Below are 24655 nucleotides of genomic sequence, written 5' to 3' on the forward strand. Positions count from 1 at the left end.
AATATGTGCTAGACACAAACTAGTCTCCATCCAGCGCAGAGTCTAGACCACGAAAGAATGACACTTACCTGGCAAAAACACCAACACACTGCTCCGCTCTGACACAAATGGGGTGCCCGACCAGGTCTTGGTCCTGTTAAAATGTGAAGTGCACAAATATTAATCAAGGCTAAGTAGCCATTGTTTTTCCAGAACCTCATATTATGGCTTCTGACCCTGAAAGGTTCTTACATCTAGGTCATCGAGTATAATTTTCCTTCTTTTACATAAGAAAACACAGAGGCCCCAGGACGTGAGACACTGTCCAAAGCCCCACAATCACCCAAGGGACCCCAAGCCTCTTGACTACTTTCTCCCATAAAAACTCACTATCCGCAAAAGTCTTCTTTGAAATTCAGTTACTGTAATCCAGAACCTCAAAATACAAAACATTTAGAAAAACTACTACAAACAAAACTTAAACTCTAAGGAATCCAAACTATTATTAGGAAGCATTTTTATAGACCAAGATCTCAAACTGTCCTCTCGCCTCCCTGCTGCTATCAACATATTTATGTTGTGTGAAGTCAGAACTTTCATTCCTCCACAAACCCTTGAGCCCCTCCCCTGTGCCAGGCCCTCCTCTGTGCAGGCAGGCACAGCAGAAGGACAGACAAGGTCCCCACTCTTTGGAGCTTACATTCTAGCTAGAGAGACAGACAAGAAACAAGGAAATCAGACCCTTCAGTTCAGCAGTAAGACCGTGACAAGAACAAATGGGACACAGAGCCATGGAGCTGCAGGTACTAGTTTACCCCTCTCACCCCCTCCTCTTTCTTTGCAGTTACTTTTCCCAGACACAGAATGGATTGTTGTTTCTTGACTGTTCCAAGAAAAAAATAAAGGTTAGAGTGGAAATCAATGAAATAGAAAAAGAAAAACAACAGAAAAACAAAAACCTAGCTCTTTGAAAAGATCAACAAATTGACAAATCTACTTAGTTTGACCAAAAGAAAAAGAGAGAGTCCATATACTACAATCAGAAATGAAAGAGAAGACATTACTACTAGTCCTAAAAAGACACAAACTACTGAAACTGACCCAAGAAAAAACAGACAATCTGAATAGATCTATAACAAACAATGAGATTGAATTAGTAATTTTAAAACTACCCATAAAGAAAGCCCAGACCCCAATGGCTTCACAGCTGAACTCCAAAAAACATTCAAAGAAGTAATACCAATTCTTCACAAACTCTTCTAAAAAACAGAACATTTCCCAACTCATTTTATGAGGCCAGTATTACCCTGATACCAAAACCAGACAGACATAAGAAAACTACAGATCAATACCTTAAGAATATGAATGTAAAAATCCTCAACAAAATACTAAGTAAACCAAATCCAGCAACATATAAAAAGAAGTATACACCATGACCAAGTGGGATTTATCCCAGGGATGCAAAGTTGATTTAACATCTAAAAAATTAATAAAGACAAAAATCACATGATTATCTCAATAGACAAAAATCATCTAACAAAATCTAACATGCTCTCATTTAAAAAACACTCAGCAGGACTTCCCTGGTGGCACAGTGGTTAAGAATCCGCCTGTCAATGCAGGGGACACGGGTTTGAGCCCTGGTCTGGGAAGATCCCACACGCCGCGGAGCAACTAAGCCCGTGTGCCACAACTACTGAGCCTGCACTCTAGAGCCCATGAGCCACAACTACTGAAGCCTGCGCACCCAGAGCCCACGCTCCACAACAAGAAAAGCTACCACAATGAGAAGACCGCACACTGCAACGAAGAATAGCCCCTGCTCGCCGCAACTAGAGAAAGCCCACACACAGCAACAAAGACCCAACGCAGCCAAAAATAAATAAATAAATAAATAAAGTAATTAATTAATTAAAAGAAAAGAACACTCAACAAACTAGAAATAGAAGTGAACTTTCTCAACCTGATGAAGGTCATCTACAAAAAGCCCTCAGCAAACATGATAACCTAACAGTGAAAGACGGATGTTTTCCCCCTAAGATCAGTAACAAGACAAGGGCATCCACACTTGACACTTCTTTTCAACAATGTACTGGAGGTTCTAGCCAGGGCAGTTAGGCAAGAAAAAGAAATACAAGGCATCCAGATTGGAAAGGAAGAAATAAAACTATCTTTATTCAATAGATGACATGATCTTATATACAGAAACCCTAAGGAATCGTCCTAGAACTAATAAATGAGTTCAACAAAGTTGCAGAATATAAGATCAATAAACAAAAATCAATTGTCAGGGACCTTCAAGATGGCAGAGGAGTAAGACATGCAGATCACCTTCCTTCCACATCAAAAATACATCTACATGTGGAACAACTCCTACAGAACACCTACTGAACACTGGCAGAAGACCTCAGACTTCCCAAAAGGCAAGAAAATCCCCACGTACCTGGGTAGGGCAAAAGAAAAAAGAAAAAACAGAGACAGAAGAATAGGGACGGGACCTGCACCTCTAGGAGGGAGCTGTGAAGGAGGAAAAGTTTCCACACACTAGGAAGACGCTTCACTGGCGGAGACGGGGGGTGGCGGGGGGAAGCTTCAGAGCCACAGAGGAGAGCACAGCTGAACAGGGTGCAGAGGGCAAAGCGGAGAGATTCCCGCACGGAGGATCCATGCCGACCAGCACTCAGCAGCCCGAGAGGCTCGTCTGCTCCCCCGCCCAGGGGCAGGTGGGGGCTGGGAGATGAGGCCAGGGGCGGGAACAGATGCCCTCAGGCGACCTACATGCAGAGGAGGGGCCAAAACCAAAGCTGAAGCCCAGGAGCTGTGCGAACAAAGAAGAGAAAGGGAAACCTCTCCCAGCAGCCTCAGGAGCAGCAGATTAAATCCCAACAATCAACTTGATGTACCTGCATCTGTGGAATACCGGAAAAGACAACGAATCGTCCCAAAACTGAGGCAGTGGACTTGGGAGAAACTGTAGACTTGGGGTTTGCTGTCTGGGACTGATTTGTTCCTGATTTTTATGTTGATCTTAGTTTAGTTTTTAGCACTTGTTATCATTGGTGGGTTTGTTTACTGGTTTGGTTGCTCTCATTTTCTTTTTCTTTTTTTTATTATTATTTTTTTATTTTAATAATTTTTTAATTTCTTTTTTTCTTTCCTTTTTTCTCCCTTTTCTTCTGAGCCATGTGGCTGACAGGGTCTTGGTGCTCTGGCCTGATGTCAGGCCTGAGCCTCTGAGGTGGAAGAGCCGAGTTCAGGACACTGGACCACCAGAGACCTCCCAGCCCCAGGTAATATCAATCGGCGAAGGCTCTCCCAGAGATCTCCATCTCAACGCTAAGACCCAGCTCCACCCAACGGCTAGCAAGCTCCAGTGCTGGACACCCCATGCCAAACAACTAGCAAGACAGGAATACAACCCCACCCATTAGCAGAGAGGCTGCCTAAAATCATACTAAGTTCACAGACCGCCCCCCCCAAAACACCACCAGATGCAGCCCTGCCCACCAGAAAGACAAGATCCAGCCCAACCCACCAGAACACAGGCACCAGTCCCCTCCACCAGGAAGGCTACACAAGCCACTGAACCAACCTCACCCACTGGGGGCAGACACCAAAAACAGGAACTATGAACCTGCAGCCTGAGAAAAGGAGACCCCAAACACAGTAAGTTAAACAAAATGAGAAGATGGAGAACTATGCAGCAGATGAAGGAGCAAGGTAAAAACCCACCTGACCAAACAAATGAAGAGGAAATAGGCAGTCTACCTGAAAAAGAATTCAGAGTAATGACAGTAAAGATGATCCAAAATCTTGAAAACAGGATGGAGAAAATACAAGAAATATTTAACAAAGACAAAGAAGAACTAAAGAGCAAACAATGATGAACAACAAAATAAGTGAAATTAAAAATTCTCTAGAAGGAATCAATAGCAGAATAACTGAGGCAGAAGAACAGATAAGTGACCTGGAAGATGAAACAGTGGAAATAACTACCACAGAGCAGAATAAAGAAAAAAGAAGGAAAAGAATTGAGGACAGTCTCAGAGACCTCTGGGACAACATTAAACGCAACACATTCGAATTATAGGGGTTCCAGAAGAAGAAGACAAAAAGAAAGGGTCTATGAAAATATTTGAAGAGATTATAGTTGAAAACTTCCCTAACATAGGAAAGGAAACAGTCAGTCAAGTCCAGGAAGCGCAGAGTCCCATACAGAATAAATCCAAGGAGAAACACATCAAGACACATATTAATCAAACTATCAAAAATTAAATACAAAGAAAAAATATTAAAAGCAGCAAGGGAAAAGCAACAAATAACATACAAGGGAATCCCCATAAGGTTAACAGCTGATCTTTCAGCAGAAACTCTGCAAGCCAGAAGGGAGTGGCAGGACATATTTAAAGTGATGAAAGGAAAAAACCTACAACGGAGATTACTCTACCCAGCAAGGATCTCATTCAGATTCGATGGAGAAATTAAAACCTTTACAGACAAGCAAAAGTTAAGAGAATTCAGCCCCACCAAACCAGCTTTACAACAAATGCTAAAAGAACTTCTCTAGGCAGGAAACACAAGAGAAGGAAAAGACCTACAACAACAAACCCAAAACAATTAAGAAAAATGGTAATAGGAACATACATATCGATAATAACCTTAAATGTAAACGGATTAAATGCTCCAACCAAAAGACACAGACTGGCTGAACGCATACAAAAACAAGACTCGTACATATGCTGTCTACAAGAGACCCACATCAGACCTAGGGACACATACAGACTGAAAGTGAGGGGATGGAAAAAGATATTCCATGCAAATGGAAATCAAAAGAAAGCTGGAGTAGCAATTCTCATATCAGACAAAATAGACTTTAAAATAATGTCACAAGAGACAAGGAAGGACACTACATAATGATCAAGGGATCAATCCAAGAAGAAGATATAACAATTATAAATATATATGCACCCAACACAGGAGCACCTCAGTACATAAGGCAACTGCTAACACCTATAAAAGAGGAAATCAACAGTAACACAATAATAGTGGGGGATTTTAACACCTCACTTACACCAATGGACAGATCATCCAAACGGAAAATTAATAAGGACACACAAGCTTTAAATGACACAATAGACCAGAGAGATTTAATTGATATTTATAGGACATTCCATCCAAAAACAGCAGATTACACTTTCTTCTCAAGTGCGCATGGAACATTCTCCAGGATAGATCACATCCTGGGTCGCAAATCAAGCCTCAGTAACTTTAAGAAAATTGAAATCATATTAAGCATCTTTTCTGACCACAACACTATGAGATTAAGAAATCAATTACAGGGGGAAAAAAACATAAAAAAACACAAACACACGGAGGCTAAACAATACGTTACTAAATTACCAAGAGATCACTGAAGAAATCAAAAAATACCTAGAGACAAATGATAATGAAAACAAGACGATCCAAAACCTATGGGATGCAGCAAAAGCAGTTCTAGGAGGGAAGTTTATAGCTATACAAGCCTACCTCAAGAAACAAGAAAAATCTCAAATAAACAATCTAACCTTACACCTAAAGGAACTAGAGAAAGAAGAACAAACAAAACCCAAAGTTAGCAGAAGAAAGAAATCATAAAGATTTGAGCAGAAATAAATGAAATAGAAACAAAGAAAACAAGAGCAAAGATCAATAAAACTAAAAGCTGGTTCTTTGAGAAGATAAACAAAGTTGATAAACCATTAGATAGACTCATCAAGAAAAACATGGAAAGGACTCAAATCAATAAAATTAGAAATGAAAAAGGAGACATTTACAACAGACACCGCAGAAATACAAAGCATCCTAAGAGACTACTACAAGCAACTCTATGCCAATAAAATGGACAACCTGGAAGAAATGGACAAATTCTTAGAAAGGTATAACCTTCCAAGACTGAATCAGGAAGAAACAGAAAATATGAACAGACTAATCACAAGTAATGAGATTGAAACTGTGATTAAAAATCTTCCAACAAGGCTTCCCTGGTGGCGCAGTGGTTGAGAATCTGCCTGCCAATGCAGGGGACACGGGTTCGAGCCCTGGTCTGGGAAGATCCCACATGCCGTGGAGCAACTGGGCCCGTGAGCCACAATTACTGAGCCTGCGTGTCTGGAGCCTGTGCTCCGCAACAAGAGAGGCCGCGACAGTGAGAGGCCCGCGCACCACGATGAAGAGTGGCCCCCGCTTGCCACAACTAGAGAAAGCCCTTGCACAGAAACGAAGACCCAACACAGCCATAAATAAATTAAAAAATAAATTAAAAAAAAAAAAATCTTCCAACAAACAAAAGTTCAGGACCAGATGGCTTCACAGGTGAATTCTATCAAACATTTAGAGAAGAACTAACACCCATCCTTCTCAAACTCTTCCAAAAAATTGCAGAGGAAGGAACACTCCCAAACTCATTCTATGAGGTCACCATCACCCTGATACCAAAACCAGAGAAAGATACTACAAAAAAAGAAAATTACAGACCAATATCACTGATGAATATAGATGCAAAAATCCTCAACAAAACACTAGCAAACAGAATCCAACAACACATTAAAAGGATCATACACCATGATCAAGTGGGATTTATTCCAGGGATGCAAGGATTCTTCAATATATGCAAATCAATCAATGTGCTACACCATATTAACAAACTGAAGGAGAAAAACCATAGGATCATCTCAATACATGCAGAAAAAGCTTTTGACAAAATTCAACACCCACTTATGATAAAAATTCTCCAGAAAGTGGGCACAGAGGGAACCTACCTCAACATAATAAAGGCCATATATGACAAACCCACAGCAAACATCATTTTCAATGGTGAAAAACTGAAAGCATTTCCTCTAAGATCAGGAACAAGACAAGGATGTCCACTCTCGCCACTATTATTCAACATAGTTTTGGAAGTCCTAGCCACAGCAATCAGAGAAGGAAAAGAAATAAAAGGTATACAAATTGGAAAAGAAATAAAACTGTCACTGTTTGCAGATGACATGATACTATACATAGAGAATCCTAACGATGCCACCAGAAAACTACTAGAGCTAATCAATGAATTTGGTAAAGTTGCAGGATACAAAATTAAGGCACAGAAATCTCTTGCATTCCTATACAGTAATGACGAAAAATCTGAAAGAGAAATTAAGGAAACACTCCCATTTACCACTGCAACAAAAAGAGTAAAATACCTAGGAATAAACCTACCTAAGGAGACAAAAGACCTGTATGCAGAAAACTACAAGACACTGTTGAAAGAAATTAAAGATGATACAAACAGATGGAGAGATATACCATGTTCTTGGATTGGAAGAGTCAACACTGTGAAAATGACTATACTACCCAAAGCAATCTACAGATTCAGTGCAATCCCTATCAAATTACCATTGGCATTTTTTACAGAACTAGAACAAAAAATCTTAAAATTTGTATGGAGACACAAAAGACCCCGAATAGCCAAAGCAGTCTTGAGGGAAAAAAACAGAGCTGGAGGAATCAGAATCCCTGACTTCAGACTATACTACAAAGCTACAGTAATCAAGACAATATGGTACTGGCACAAAAAGAGAAATATATATCAATGGAACAGGATAGAAAGCACAGAGATAAACCCACGCACCTATGGTCAACTAATCAATGATAAAGGAGGCAAGGATATACAATGGAGAAAAGACAGTCTCTTCAATAAGTGGTGCTGGGAAAACTAGACAGCTACATGTAAAAGAATGAAATTAGAACACTCCCTAACACCATACACAAAAATAAACTCAAAATGGATTAGAGACCTAAATGTAAGACTGGGCACTATAAAACTCTTAGAGGAAAACATAGGAAGAACACTCTTTGACATAAATCACAGCAAGATCTTTTCTGATCCACCTCCTAGAGTAATGGAAATAAAAACAAAAATAAGCAAATGGGATCTAATGAAACTTCAAAGCTTTTGTAAAGCAAACTACAAAAAAGACGAAAAGACAACCCTCAGAATGGGAAAAAATATTTGCAAACGAATCAATGGACAAAGGATTAATCTCCGAAATATATAAACAGCTCATGCAGCTCAATGTTAAAAAAACAAACAACCCAATCAAAAAATGGGCAGAAGACCTAAATAGACATTTCTCCAAAGAGGACATACAGATGGCCAAGGAACACATGAAAAGCAGTTCAACATCACTAATTATTAGAGAAATGCAAATCAAAACTACAATGAGGTATCACCTCACACCAGTTAGAATGGGCATCATCAGAAAATCTACAAACAACAAATGCTGGAGAGGGTGTGGAGAAAAGGGAACCCTCTTGCACTGTTGGTGGGAATGTAAATTGATACAGTCACTATGGAGAACAGTATGGAGGTTCCTTAAAAAACTAAAAACAGAATTACCATATGACCCAGCAATCCCACTACTGGGCATATACCCAGAGAAAACCATAATTCAAAAAGACACATGCACCCCAATGTTCACTGCAGCACTATTTACAACAGTCAGGTCACGGAAGCAACCTAAATGCCCATCAACAGACGAGTGGATAAAGATGTGGTACATATATACAATGGAATATTACTCAGCCATAAAAAGGAATGAAACTGGGTCATTTGTAGAGACGTGGATGAATCTAGAGACTGTCATACAGAGTGAAGTAAGTCAGAAAGAGAAAAACAAATATCACATATTAACGCATATATGTGGAACCTAGAAAAATGGTACCGATGAACTGGTCTGCAGGCCAGAAATAGAGACACAGATGTAGAGAACAAACGTATGGACACCAAGGGGGGAAAGCATCCGGGGTGTGGGGGTGGTGTGCTGAACTGGGAGATTGGGATGGACAGTATACACTGATCTGTATGAAATGGATGACTAGTAAGAACCTGCTGTATAAAAAAATAAATAAAATAAAATTCAAAAATTCAAAAAAAAAATAGATAACCAACAAGGACTTACTGTATAGCACAGGGAACTATACTCAATATTTTGTAATAACCTATAAGGGAAAAGAACCTGAAAAAGTACATATATACATACACACACACACACATACACACACACACACACATACATACACACATATATAAAACTGAATCAGTATGCTGTATACCTAAAACACAACATTGTAAATAAACTGTATGTCAGTTTAAAAAAATTGGAAAAAAACCCCAAATATCAGAAGCCTATGTAACACTATGGGCCTTATATAAAGGTATTAAAGGTAAACACAAAAACAAAATTACAAACCTTCCTAACTACCAAGAAAAAATTCAAAACATGAAAAGAAAAGGAAGGACCATGCAATAAATGTGACATATCTGAGGCTGAACACATGAGTCACACATCAGTAAGCCTGGACGGCTGAAGCCAATGAGCAAAAGAAAAAGATTTTCAAGTGGCTCACAAAGCAAAACCAACTCTATGCTATATGCAAAACTCACATTTAAACCCTAAGCAATTCAGAAAATGAAAACAAATGGATGGCAAAGATTTTAGAGGCAAAGACAAACAAAAGAAAGCAAGAGTTGCAATCCTGATATATGACAAAGTAGAATTTAGACTCCACAGCATTAAGCAAGGCAAAGAAGGGCACAGTATAATGTGGAAGGCCATAGTTCACAACGACACTGTGACAGTTATGAGTATCTAGCAGCAAAAGACTGGAGCAGCCCTCTTCACAAAGCAGAAACCACACATGATGAAGGGAGAAAAATAAATACGCTAATAATAGGAGACTTTCACACACCAGTCTCATTCCACGACCATTCCAGGGGTCAAAAAATAAATTTAGGGACCTCCCTGGCGGTCCAGTGGTTAAGACTTCGCCTTCCAATGCAGGGGGTGCTGGTTTGATCCCTGGTCGGGGAGCTAAGATCCCACATGCCTTGGGGCCAAAAAACCAAAACATGAAGCAGAAGCGATATTGTAACAAATTCAATAAAGACTTTAAAAAATGGCCCACATCAAAAAAAATTGTAAAAAAAAATAATAAATTTAAAAAGCTAACAACATAATGGATAGTGTGCAACTTATGACCATATGTTAAACTTTTCACTCTGATAATAGAAAATTGTCACTTCAAGGGCATGCAGAATATTCATGACAACCGACCATGTGCTAGATCACAGAAAAAAAAACCACTTAAGTTCCATGAAGCAAAAATAATACAAATAATATTTTATGATAACAATTCCATCAAACTTGACATTATTAGTAAAAAGTGCTTAAAGGCCCTTTAATCAAAAAACTTTAAATTTCTCTTGGGTCAAAGGGGAAATATAAGCCAAAATTGAGACTGTCTCAAAAATAATAACAAAAACACTACACATCAGAACATATGGGATACAATCACTGAAGTCACCAGATAAAAATTCATGGATTAAATACTTCTATCAATAAAATAAAAGGATGAAACTAAAATAACAATCAATTTAATAGTTAGAAAACAGCAACAAAGTAAACCAAAAAAGTGGAAGGAAGGAAATTATGGCAAATAATAAATTAAAATAGGGTTCTTTAAAATGTTTTAAATAGGCAACTAATAAACAAATGAACCTAGGTGTAAAATAAACTGATTACCAAACAGAGAGAATTATTATTTAAAGTAATATTTGAAAACAGCTCTCTCTGACTGTATAATATATCCAGTAGGATATATTCTAAGAACAAAAGGAACAGCAAAGCAGTTTTATACTTCACTCACAGGTTTAGTTTTAGAAGGACTATCACTATTTACTTGTTAAACTATTTTATTATTATATTATGGGGAAAAACAAAAAAGTAAATAATGCTTTAGCAACCAAAAGTTTTGGTGTTTAAGAAAAGCACTAAAAATGTAATCAAGCAGGACCCTATGGGGCCTTCCCAGAACAGAAACCACCCCCACACACACACCATGTCCTCCACCTGCCTCTTATTTGTAGAAAAACTTTAGCCTCCTAGGCCTTCCGAGAGTTCCAAAGAGCAAATTTAATCAGAGAAGTGAGAAAATGCAGAAACAAAGGAAAACAGTCAAGCAAGACAAAATAATAGTTTAGCCATTAAACAAAGTCAAGGACCCTTAGTTCCTCCTCAAGGGTGAGAGGTACTATTCTAAGCCACGTCCTTTGAGCTGTTTTGCAGATACTGAAACCCACACCAGGTGGAAGAAGTTAACTGCATGGTGACCACAAGCCTGTAGACCCCAGACCAGCTGGAACCAGAAGGCTGAGGATGTTGACTCCCGACTACCTCACCAACAACCAATCAGAAGAGCGTCCACAAGCTGATCATGCCCCCCACAACTCCCTCCTCCACTCTGTCTTTAAAAACCTGTCTTTAAAAGCCTTTAAAGGCTTTCAAGGAGTTCGGGCTTTTTGAGCATTAGCTGCCTGGACTCCTTGCTTGGCGCCTGCAATAAACCCTGCACTTTCCTTCACCACAACCAGTGTCAGTAGATTGGCTTTAGTGCACATGGGTGAGCAGACCCAAGTTTGGTTCAGTAACGAACATATAAAAGAAAAGCTAAGAAAAGAACAATATTAAATTTGAGTTGAAATATCATTTCATGTATGGCAGTTAAAAAATACATTACCAACAACAACAACAAAAAAAACCAATCGAAAAATGGGCAGAAATAGACATTTCCAAATAGACATTTTTCCAAAGAAGACATACAGATGGGCAACAGGCACATGAAAAAATGTTCAACATTGCTAATTATTAGAGAAATGCAAATCAAAACTACCATGAGGTACCACCTCACACCGGTCAGAATGGCCATCATTAAAAAGTCTACAAATAACAAATGCTGGAGAGGGTGTGGAGAAAAGGGAACCCTCCTACACTGTTAATGGGAATGTTAAGTTGATGCAGTCACTATGGAGAACAGTATGGAGGTTCCTTCAATAACTAAAAATAGAATTACCATATGATAGAGCAATCCCGCTCCTGGGCATATATCCGGACAAAACTATAATTCAAAAAGATACATGCACCCCTATGTTCACAGCAGACTATTCAAATAGCCAAGACATGGAAACAACCTAAATGTCCATTGACAGATGAATGGATAAAGAAGATGTGGTACATGTATACAATGAAATATTACTCCAGTGGAATATAACCTATAATGGAGAAGAACCTAAAAAAGAATATATATATATATATATACGAATCACTTTGCTGTACACCTGAAACTAACACAACACTGTAAATCAACTATACTTCAATAAAATAAATAAATAATACATTTCCAGATACAGCCACTGAAAAGACTTAGAAGCAATGACAGACACCCCAGCAGCAATGAGCACACTTAGAATCCAAATGTTTTCTAAAAACATTCCTCACTACAAGAATCAGTTCCTTGGAGAAATGATTCTTGGTCTAGTGCAGGGAAAGAACACGGTGAATGGCCTGGAACACCTTGTGCCAGAAAGCAAATAAATGCCCCAAAACTAAGGAAGTCATGTCAAATAATACAGGAGCCAACTTACCAAAGGCTCCCACTGGCCAAATTTTGGACAATTGATTGTTAAAAAAATAAAACTGATTATAATTAACTTTGACACTTTAAATAAACAAAATCCATGAGTCTCAAGAGAATGAGAAGACAAACCACAGACCAAGAGGAAACATTTGCAAAACACATACATGATAAAAAGACCTGTTATCCTAGACATATATATAATGCTCTTAGAACTCAACAATAGGAATATGAACAATCCAAGTAAAAAATGGGCAAAAGCCCTGAAAAGACACATCACCAAATAAGACACACAGATGTCAAATAAACCTATGAAAAGATGCTCCACAACATATGTCATCAGGGAAATGCAAATTAAAACAAGATACCATTGCATACCTATTAGAACTGTCAGAACACTGACAGCACCAAATGCTGGTGAGGATGTGGAGCAACAGGAACTCTTGTTCATTGCTGGTGGGAACGCGAAACAGTGCAGCCACTTGGGAGCACAATTTCGCAGTTTCTTACAAAACTAAACATACTCTTACCATATGATCTAACAAATGCGCTCATTGGTATTTACTCACATGAAATGAAAACTTACATCCACACGAAAACCTGCACTTGGATGTTTATAGTGGCTTTATTCACAATTGCCAAAACTTGAAAGCAACCAAGATGTCCTTCAGTAGGCAAACAGATAAACAGACCGTGGTGCATCCAGATGATGAAATACGATTCGGCACTAAAAAGCCCTGAAAAGACATGGAGGAGCTTTAACTGCTTATTTCTAAGTGAAAGAAGCCAATCTGAAAGCTGCAATATGTACGATTCCAACTCTATGACATTCTGGAAAAGGCAAAACCGTGGAGACAGTAAAAGGTCAGTGATTGCCAGAGGTTATGGAGGAGGAAGGGATGAACAGGTCAAACACAGAGGATTTCTAGGAATCCTTAGGGTTAAGAGTGAACCCTAAACTATAGTCTCTGAGTGATAATGATGTGTCAATTGTAACAAATGTGCTACTCTGGTAGGAGACTTGATAGGAGGGGAGGCTGTGCATCTGTAGGAGAGGGGGTATACAGGAACTATTTGTACTTTCTGCTCAATTTTGCCTTGAACCTAAAACTGCTCTAAAAAATAAAATCTATTTAAAAGGAAAAAAAAAATCCACGAGTCCACTGTGACATGAAAAGAGAGAGAGATAAGGAGAAAAGAGGCAGGGTAATAAAAGGAAAATGCCTCTTTATACAACAATCTCAGAGAATAGTAAGAACAAGTGATAAAATCAGAACCTCACTAATGTACCAATGACCCAGGCGAGAGCATCAGTGGATACTATTGGATGAAAGGTCGCTGGGCAGCACCCAAGCCACCACCATTCAGACTCCCTGAGTCCACTGAGCCTCAAGCAAGATCAATGAAAAGACAGCCACACCTATTCACAGCAGTCAAACCACAGGAAAAAGACAAGGAATGAGGCTGAAAGTTAACCAGGCAAAGGCAGATTTACCTACAAGGAACAGCTGAACCAAAAGGTAACCTCTCACCATAATAAGAGAAGCCAGAAGACTATGGGAAAATATCATAAAATATTGAAAGACAATAAAAAATGGGTGCATTTAATATATGTAAATTATATCTCAATAAAGTTACTTAAATTAAGAAATTAGAAAAAGTAAAAAAAGGAAAGTCTAAGATGAAAGAATGATGAATAAAATGATATATATTTGAGTAAAGCCAAACACACTGATCATATTAAAAAAAACAAAAAAACTGTGGGAGCTTAAAAACAGAGCTGCATGTAAGTTGGATTTTCCAACTCCTGTGTCACGCACTACTCAAGGCCCCCGACACACGGAGACCCCGGCACATCCCTGACCCCGTCACTGGAGAAACGGTGGAGTCAGAATCCGAACACACGAAAGTGAAATGTCTGGCAGGAAATCTATTCTGAAGGCGCAGAATACAGCCACCTCACTGCAAGGTACTGTTCACCAGTAATGTAAGACAATGAATACCTTGACACTTTCTGTATGTTTACGTTACACAAATAACAACTAAAAGACGAGAAATACCATGTCTGTGTGTGTCTAGGGCTTATTAGAGAACAGCTTTCCCAGCAACCGAGTGCTGGTTACTATGAGGAGGTGCAATCTATATTCTGTTTGTTGTCCCAATATATAAATGGTATTTATGAGCTGTAGCCAAATGAGCACATTAAAAGGTCTTCATATGGTATAATATTTTGAAAATTAAAGACTCTAACTACCACTTGTAACCTAAAATTGTCCTTAAGGGAAAATAAATATGTTCTAGGTTTCAAAGAGCCAGCTAAATGAAAAAACGTCTGGATTACAATGGGAAACTGCTTAGAATCGGGAATATATCTTTACAGTAAACGGAAACAAAGGCAAAGAAAGGCTTTCAACAGTTTCTCCTAATATGGTCCTTTAAGTTTTACCTTAGGACTGTGAGTGACTTGACTGACATGACTTCCTTTTTTTTTTTTTTTAAAGATTTTTATTAGCTTTTGGTTTTATCTATTTTTAAGTTTATTTATTTATTTATTTTTGGCTGTGTTGGGTCTTCGTTGCTGTGCACGGGCTTTCTCTAGTTGCGGCGAGCGGGGGCTACTCTTCGTTGCGGTGTGCAGGCTTCTCATTGCGGTGGCTTCTCTTGCTGCGGAGCATGGGCTCTAGGCGCCCGGGCTTCAGTAGTTGTGGCACATGGGCTCAGTAGTTGTCGCTCGCGGGCTCTAGAGCGCAGGCTCAGTAGTTGTGGCTCACGGGCTTAGCTGCTCCGCGGCATGTGGGATCTTCCTGGACCAGGGCTCGAACCCATGTCCCCTGCACTGGCAGGCGGATTCCCAACCACTGTGCCACCAGGGAAGCCCTGACATGACTTCTGCGTGTCTGGAAAAACTATTCTATCTTCAGGCTGCAGTTTCTAGCTTTAAACACAGTCAGTCCTAAACTGTTCTTAGCATGATTTTAACTACTTTAAAATAGAAGTTTCCAGTAAAAAAATTTGCAAGATACTGACTTTATTTTAAAACATACACAGTGACTACTGAAACAGTATCTACAGTTACTATTATAAAAACAGTAAAAAGCTTCAAAACGAATAAAGATTTCTTAATTCTCAGATACATTCAAGTACACTGCCAAGTGGAGCATCTCTTACCCACTCTCCTTCATGTCCAAGCCATCAAACATCTGAATGAGGGAGACAGCGACTTCATAGATGTCCTTGGTTATCACTGGCTCCTCCAAGAGGTGAGGGGAAAGCTAGAAAGAGGAAGAGGAAAAGCCAAAACAGGATCACCAAGGAAACTCTGGGGTCGGATGGGTGACCCGTGAGTTTACCACCATAACAAATACCCCGAATAAACATGGCAAAACTGGTTTGCAGCCAGTATCTGGTGCCTGCTAAGCATCAAGCCCTTCTCAAGGCCTGACACCCACGGCACACACGTCGCGGGAGCAACAGAGGAGTCAGGGTCCACACATACAGAAGCGAGACCTCTGGCGGGAAATCTATTCCTAAAACAAAGAAAAAGTTGCTCCAAATGCCGGTGGAGCCAGGAAGAGCTTCTGGTCAGAGCCAATGCTCATGCCCTCGACCTCAGAGAGCCTGAGGACTGCACCAGCATCACGTGGAAAGTAGCCCTAAAAATCACAAGTACCAGGAAAAGGCAACAGCCCATCTGTATCTGCCAATTTACAGTAATAATATAACCATGTCATATTATAGCTACCAAGCTTTTTGAGGGGGTCCCTAGACTACTTTTAATTGTGCATTAAAACAAAGCCACATGGAGCCCCGTTCCTTTAAACTTGCCCTTCAGGTGCTTCTCTGGAACACTGGGGTTCAACCACATCCACAGACCCCCTGGTGAGGTTAGAATTACCAGTCTGAGCTGAGAGCGTTCACAGGACCAAGGCCATCACTGCGTATCTCTCCAGAATATTCAGCATTACGTTATGTTATTGTTGCCATAGAATCTATTTTATAGCCATACTGAGTTTTTTCACCAAGAATAAGACAGCTTTTTTGTTTATTTAATAATTTTACTTACCAAGTACTGTATGAAAGACACAACATTTGATTTTGTGAAGAACAGATCAGAAGACTTCAGGAGAAACTCCTTTTCCAATTTTTACTTAGAGTAAATTAAGTCAGCTAGTATTCAAATAATCCATGTTTCATTAGAATTACAATTCTACTAATATAAGTATGACAAATTGACTTTTATTTAATCAATAATTTTGAATAAGCATTCTTGACATTCAACCTTTAAATAATTTTCTACTTTACCCAAACAATAACCAGTATTTACCATAACACAACGAGACAAAAAAGAAGTAGAAGAAAAGGTATACTTTTCACAAACTCCAACAGTAGATCCAAACCCATCAAGAATTGTTTTCCTACAAGCAAGCTGCGGGAAAAGCATGACATCAGTTCACAAGTGATTTCACTGAGTTCTAGAATACAAGCCCAGAGAATATTTTTTGAACACACTGCTAAGATACCAAACATAGCCCTGCTTTCTCCAAGCCAGCCTTGACACAGGTGACAAAGGACATAACACCAGTCACAGCCCACCCATCCACTTGTTGAACCCATCCCCTTCTGTTTGCGGAGAGGAAACCAGGAGGAGACACGACAGACAAGCGTCCGCATTCCCGGAGGGCACGGTGTGGCCAGGCAGCGGAGTGAAGTGCACTGCAGAGGGCGTGCTCAGTCGGGAGCAGGACCGTGGAGGGAAGCGCGGCTATCCACACAGGCGGGGCCAGGGTAGCTCCAGTCAGCCCGCCCACCGGTGCCCAGTGTTCGGCGACCATGGTGTTTCTGTTCCAAGCTGAGGCCCCGGAGCCCCGCCTGTCTGCCTCCATCCCAGTCGGCCTGTCCGGGAAGGAACCCGTCCCAACCATCCTCCCAAATCCCCTTCAAATGGATTACAGCAAAACCAAGCAGAGTTCTAGAACCGTGATGCTCTAGGGTGGTGGAGCGTGCTCCAAAAAGAACCCACGGGGAGGCCTGGGGAGTGGGCCATGCTCTGCTGCTGGACCAGGCTGCAGATCACGGGTGGCCACAATTCATCCCAGTGCGCGATTACATTTTATGTCCTTTCCTACGGGCCGGTTCTGTGAGGGTTTTTTGGCAATTAAAAAAAAAGTTGAAAATGAAGCATGAAAAGCGCTCTTCAAAGGACACTGAAAGTAACAGCCGGAGTTGGTAACAGAAAGACCAGGAGGGCATCATGGGACCCAAGGGAAGGGTGAGTTTCAAGAAAATCAAAGTGGCCAACAGTGTCAAATATTAGAGAGCTCAGGGGGTGTAGGGCCGAGTGCTCTGGACTTCACAAGGCGGTTACTAGTGACACTGGGGGGTGCAGGCTTGGCTGAGAGGCGGCAGTGAGTGGGGGGCGGGGGGTAGAGGAGTGGGCACTGGGAGTTCAAAGTCTGGCAAAAGCTATGAGAAACAGGGCACCTAACGTGGGTGTCTTTTAAGATGAAAGAGACTCAGCGCTGTTTAAATGTGGAAAAGATGCTAGGAAAGACACGGAGAGGAGGGCAGTGAATCAGACGAGGCCCCTAAGGAGGTGGGAAGGGATGAGACAACCACAGGGTGGAGAGGCCACTGCTCTGGAGGAGGAGGACCTTCTCCCTCGCAACACGGACAGCGTGCTGAGTAATCACACGACAGCACGACTAATCACGGTAATAAAACTGTGATTTTAACAAAGGCCCTCTGACTCCAAAAATTATAATAGAATCCACATAAAGCACCTTTTCTGTAAGGCTTAAAATTAATACGGAGTTAAATCTTGAGTATCGGTTCATTGAAACCCTAAGTGACACCGATCAGGACAGCACTGGGGCCAGGTGTCCTCTAGCAGGTGAACACGATGCACCCATCCGCCACCAGGGCCCACACGGGCTCGGGGCACGTGCCCAGGCCAGACCCCACTCCTCAGCACATTCACAAGGAATGCAACACAAAACACACATCAACAGAAGTCAATCAGACATTGGCCAGGTGAAAAGACTAGTAAAGCATTATTACTCTCATATTCCAAAATGGGTCAGACAAGGCACAATGTTTAAATGTTACAAATACGGGCCCTCTCCCCTCCACCTTGAATACGGGCTGCACTTAGAGAGACTTGTTTCCAACCACGGAGTCCAGTAAGAAAAGGAAAGAATGTCTCTCCTTACCCTGTTCATAACCTTAGGGGGGTGACAGACAATAAACAAACAAACTAACCTAATATATATATACACATATATATGGAAAAAGAAAAGGAGGGCAGAGTCACATTACAAGGGAGCAGCCTGGTAACCACCACCGGGGCCAGGAGATCCGGGCCGCGTCACCAGCGATGAGCCGTTTTGCTGGTCACCATGTGACGGAACAACACTTCACTCCGGTGCTCTTCCTCCCCCAAACTCACAGCCCCGGTCTACTCATGAGAAAAACATCAGAAGAATTCCAGTAGTGGGGCACCCTACAAAATACCTGGCCGGTTCTCCTAAAAATCGCCAAGGTCATCAAAAATAAGAGAAGTCTGAGAAACTGTCACAGCCCAGGGGAACCTAAGGAGACATGACAGCTAAACACAATGTGGGATCCTAGAGCAGAAAAAGAACATTAGGGAAAACCAGTGAAATCCAAACAAACTCAAGTTCAGCTAATAGGAACGTACCAGTGTTAGTTTCTTAGTTCTGACAGGTTTGGGGTTTTTTCTGAAGTGCTACAAAGTGAATGTTAACTGTAGACTCTAGGTGATGGACACATGGGTGTTCACTACAAAATTTCTTTCAACTTTTCTGTTTTGAAATACTGTCATTTTAAAAGCTGGGAGAGGACTTCCCTGGTGGCGCAGTGGTTAAGAACTCGCCTGCCAATGAAGGGGACACGGGTTTTGAGTCCTGGTCTGGAAAGATCCCACATGCCACGGGGCAACTAAGCCCGTGCACCACAACTACTGAACCTGCGCTCTAGAGCCCACGAGCCACAACTACTGAGCCTGCGTGCCACAACTACCAAGGCTGCGTGCCACAACTACCGAAGCCCACGCGCCTAGAGCCCGTGCTCTGCAACAAGAGAAGCCACTGCAGTGAGAGGTCCGCGCACCACAACAGAGAGTAGCCCCGCTCACCGCAACTAAAGCCCATGTGCAGCAACAAAGACCCAATGCAGCCAAAAATAAATAAACTAATTAATTAATTTTTTTAAAAAAATTAAAAGCTGGGAGAAAAAAAAGAAGTGCTACGTTCTAATGGCCATCACTGGCCTCCCTCTGACATAATTAGATTTGACAAAATATATCTTCTAATGAGGTGAACCCTAGTCGGCCAACTCATTGTAGTAGAGACTGTTTACTTTAACATTACAGATTTCTTTTTTTTTTTTGGCCGAGCTGCGCGGCATGAGGGATCTTAGTTCCCCAACCAGGGATCAAACCCATGTCCCCTACATTGGGAGCCCAGAGTCTTAACCACTGGACCACCAGGGAAGTCCCTACAGATGTTTTTAATAAAAGTCAAACTCTTATACAGAGCAATTTGGCAACATCCATCAAAATTCCAAATGCACACATCCTCTGACCCACTTCCAGGAAGGCACAACCTACACAGGGGTCCTCGAAAGAGGTGTTTTACTCCCATCCCAGGGATGTCCAGAAACATTTTTGGTTGTCACAGGGGAGTGGGGATGGGAAGGAGCCCTACTCGCATCTGGTGGGTCAAGGCCAGCAGAGCTATTAAATATCAAGCATCCTACAATGCACAGGACAGCCCCCACCATACAGGATTACCTGGCCCAAAATATCAATTGTTCTGAGGCTAAGAAACCCTGGCCTACAAGATATACCTTCACATGAACAAAGATGTTCTCTTTAGCACTGTTTTTAATAAGAAAAGATAAGAAACACTGTAGATTAGTTAAATAAAGAATAATCTTTACTACATGCACCCCAACATTCATAGCAGCACTATTCACAATAGCCAAGGCATGGAAGCAACCTAAATGTCCATCGACAGATGAATGGATAAAGATACGGTACATATATACAATGGAATAATACTCAGCCATAGAAAAGAATGAAATCATGCCTTTTGCAGCAACATGGACGGACCTAGAGATTATCATACTAAGTGAAGTAAGTCAGACAGAGAAAGACAAATACCATATGATATCTCTTACATGTGGAATCTAAAATATGATACAAATGAACTTATTTGCAAAAAGACTCAGAGACATAGAAAACAAACTTCTGGTTACCAAAGGGGAAAAGGGGTGGGGGAGAGTTAAATTAGGAGTTTGGGATTAGCAGATACCAACTACTACATATAAAATACATAAACAGTTAAGGTCCTACTGTATAGCACAGGGAACTATATTCAATACCCTGTAATAAACCATAATGGAAAAGAATATGAAAAATATATACACACACACAATATATATATAACCGAATCACTTTGCTGTACACCAGAAACTAACACAACATTGTAAATCAACCATACTTCAATTTAAAAAAAAGAATAATCTTTATATTTATATTCACATAAAAGAATGTTATGTAGCTCTAAAAAGGGAATGAAGAAACTATATGACATGTAAAAAATGTGAAAAGGTAAGTGAAAAAAAACAAGATGCACATAGAATAGAATGCTATCATTCTGTAAAAAAGAGAAACAATACATCCATATTTGCTTGTAAATATGGAAAGATCCAAAGAAATTAATGACAATAATTTAGTGGGGGAACTGGGCAGACAGAGGACAGGAGTAGGAAGGAGATATTTTATACCTGCATATACTCTTTGATCTTCAAATCCTATAAATGTATTACCCACGTGAAAACAACTGTAAATCAACTGCAACTTTTCATAAGAATATATTATCACACACTGTTCCCACAATGCAATCCTCCGTCAGTTTAGAACAATACAACTTACATTAGAAAATTTAATTTAACAGAAATAAAATTACCTCTACCCTCAGCTGAATCTACAATTTTGTAGCTGACCAAAAGCTGACATTTTATTCTTCAACATCAATAAACTATAAAACCAGTTTGAATAATTTTCACCGGGATATACAATGTGAGTGCTTATCATGCTCACAGTTTAGGACAACAAACCCCGGAGTTCCCTTCCTCTTATTCTTCGCCAGTCCCATTCCACACCATCTCTCTGCTCCAATTTTAAGCCTTGCAATTGTAGCTAATAAATGCAGGTTTGATCAAATACAAAAGTACATTCACTGTAAAAGAAACAATGCATTCCAACATACCCTGCTATGATGAATGTGCTCCAAATCATTAAGATAATACTCCTCAACAGAATAGGGCTTTCCTTCCACTTCAAAAATATAAGCAGGGTTCATCTTGTTCTGAACAGGAACAGCAAAGTAATCTGCAAACTCTTTACAGTTGATGGTGGCCGACATCAGGACTACCTACAGAGTAAGAGAAACCATTAAAACAGACAAAATGATGATGATAATAATAACTGAAATGAAATACTTTTACAATTCCAGGCTTGTCTTCTGTTTTAATAATTTTCAAAACTTTAACTGAATACTTTGATTTGATCTCCAGTGTAATTCAAATTATTACAGTTTAAAGAATGCTCAGAGATGCCAATTTTTAAATTTCTCTTCAATTGCTTTATCAAGTGAGAAACTACATTTCTCCAATAAAGCTAAATTACAACCATTAACCTAAAAGGACACTTTGCATCGGAAAGCTAACTTAAGGGCTTCCCTGGTGGCGCAGTGGTTAAGAATCCGCCTGCCAATGCAGGGGACACGGGTTCGAGCCCTGGTCCGGGAAGATCCCACAGGCTGCGGAGCAACTAAACTCGTGCGCCACAACTACTGAGCCTGCGCTCTAGAGCCCACGAGCCACAACTACTGAGCCCACGTGCCACAACTACTGAAGCCCGCGTGCCTAGAGCCCGTGCTCCGCAACAAGAGAAGCCACCACAATGAGGAGCCCGCGCACTGCAACAAAGAGTAGCCCCTGCTCACCACAACTAGAGAAAACCTGCACACAGCAACAAAAACCCAACACAGCCAAAAATAAATAAATTTATTAAAAAAAAAAAAAAAAAAGAAAGGTCCAGATTCCGGGGACTTCCCTGGCAGTCCAGTGGTTAAGACTCCACGTTTCCTATGCAGGGGGCACAGGTTCAATCCCTGGTCAGGGAACTGAGATCCCACATGCCCCATGGCATGGCCAAAAAAAAGAAAAAGAAAGGTCCGGACTTGTTGAACAACCTTCAATGTCATCTTTAAGATTCAAAAAAAGGAATGAAATAGCCAAATTCTCTCATTCATTTTATAGTCATCTCAAGCAATAAGACAACTTATTGCAAATTGCGGGTTCCATTTAGTCAGCACCCACCAGGTGAGACTGTGAGCGTCCTAAGGTAGATGTCCCTACCTTGGGGCAGGGTGGGAATGTCTCCCTAAACGGACAGAGAGATGAAACACTTGAAGACAAAATATGTCATGATTTAGAGGGCATCTGTTTTCCAATAACAGCAAATCCTTCCATAGTTCCTTTATATAATGAGTGACATGCACCCAATCACTGCTGCTTCTGAAAGACTCCTACTTAGCATGGCTGGATTGACCTATGTCTAAACTGCATAATAATTACAAACCTTTTGCTATTTTGGCCTAGTTCACTTCTTTGCCCTTTTTGTTCAAATAGAATGTAAGCAATGTTTACCATTGCCACGGACTTTCAGTTAGCTCCTAACTCAAGTCTCCTATAATAACAGTGCATATAACTATTCTCAAACTTCAATGTGACTCAGTGCTACTTTTTTTTTTTTTTTTAAGAAATTCACGTTCTTTTATTTATTTATTTATGACTGTGTTGAGTCTTCGTTTCTGTGTGAGGGCTTTCTCTAGTTGCGGGAAGTGGGGACCACTCTTCATCGCGGTGCGCGGGCCTCTCACCATCGCGGCCTCTCTTGTTGCGGAGCACAGGCTCCAGACGCGCAGGCCCAGTAATTGTGGCTCACGGGCCCAGCTGCTCTGTGGCATGTGGGATCTTCCCAGACCAGGGCTCGAACCCGTGTCCCCTGCATTGGCAGGCAGATTCTCAACCACTGCGCCACCAGGGAAGCCCCAGTGCTACTTTTAAAACAGAGATTACAGATATAGTCACATACCCTCAGATTATGGTACCTATTCAACCAAAAGCAGTGCTCTAATACCCAGCATTTCATTAGAGTCAACTATTATCAGATCATTTTCTGCAGCCTGGAGAATATTTTACAAGTTAATGCAACATAATAACCAAAAAGGACTCCATAGTCTGATCATACGAGAACGCCCTTTAGCCAGCTTCCTAGCAAGATCTGGAGGACTACACAAGACAATGAATTTTAAGAGTCACTGCTTTCAACCGTTTCTATTAAAATAAAGAGAAACAAAACTAAATAATAAATCTTAACCCTAAATATTTCAGTTACTCATGAAATCAACTTTACCTTCACAAAACGTGAATTTGTTCTTAGAAGTTTGCGGACGACCAACAACAGGAAATCCATTTCTTCAGTTCGCTCATGTACCTGCAAAATAGAAAGGGGGCACCCCACGTGGGAAGGCACACGGCACCGCTGAGTGACCGGAGGGAAAGGGGTTCAACGGTGCGCCTAGGGGCCTGGGGACTAAGTCTCTGCGCTAAACGCCGTCCCTCAGGAAACTATCACTCCTGGTTAAGAGGAAGCAAAGAACGGCGGCCCACAAACCAGAGAGCACACACGAGAGGCGTGTGCGTCACTGTGCCCCCCAGCCCCCGTGCTTCTCTGTAGGGCCCTACTGGCATCTGGACAGAGGAATGTTTAGCACTCTCGGCCCTGCCCACTGTGACAACACAAAGCGTCCCACCACCGAGGAGCAGCAGACCAGCCTCCCTCTGCCGCTCCCGGCCCACAGCACCCCTCTGCATGGGCGTATTCACACTACTACTTCAGCAAGGGCGTGCAGGGCGGTGGCTATGCCCGGGCAGCAGTGCCCCCGCCTGGCAGGCTGGAGCTCACAGGGTGGGCTCGGGAAGAGCTGGCTCAGTCAGGAGCAGGTAGCGCAGGGCTGGGTGAGGAGCTGAGGGCAATAGGAAGCCCCGCGGTAGCACCCGGGGAAATGGGGCTGCGGGGTCCCCCGGGGGCCGG

At 41.2% G+C, this 24655-nt stretch overlaps 1 protein-coding gene and 1 long non-coding RNA gene across 2 annotated transcripts in view; one reads left to right on the plus strand and one right to left on the minus strand.

The window, feature by feature from the left end:
- Positions 1-24655, plus strand: part of LOC309626659 — a 191802-nt gene that overhangs the window by 109380 nt on the left and 57767 nt on the right. The window lies entirely within an intron of this gene.
- TDRD9 (tudor domain containing 9) overlaps positions 1-24655 on the minus strand; it is a gene marked incomplete at its 5' end in the record, with an annotated part of 112210 nt that overhangs the window by 53435 nt on the left and 34120 nt on the right. The window contains 4 exons of the mRNA XM_082387599.1: positions 69-133; positions 15637-15740; positions 21762-21926; positions 23975-24055. Of these exons, the coding sequence (XP_082243725.1) occupies positions 69-133; positions 15637-15740; positions 21762-21926; positions 23975-24055 (415 nt within the window). The remainder of the gene's footprint in view (positions 1-68; positions 134-15636; positions 15741-21761; positions 21927-23974; positions 24056-24655) is intronic.

The sequence above is a fragment of the Balaenoptera borealis genome, assembly GCF_965194805.1.
Source record: "Balaenoptera borealis genome assembly, chromosome: 3".
Taxonomy (NCBI): Eukaryota; Metazoa; Chordata; class Mammalia; order Artiodactyla; family Balaenopteridae; genus Balaenoptera; species Balaenoptera borealis.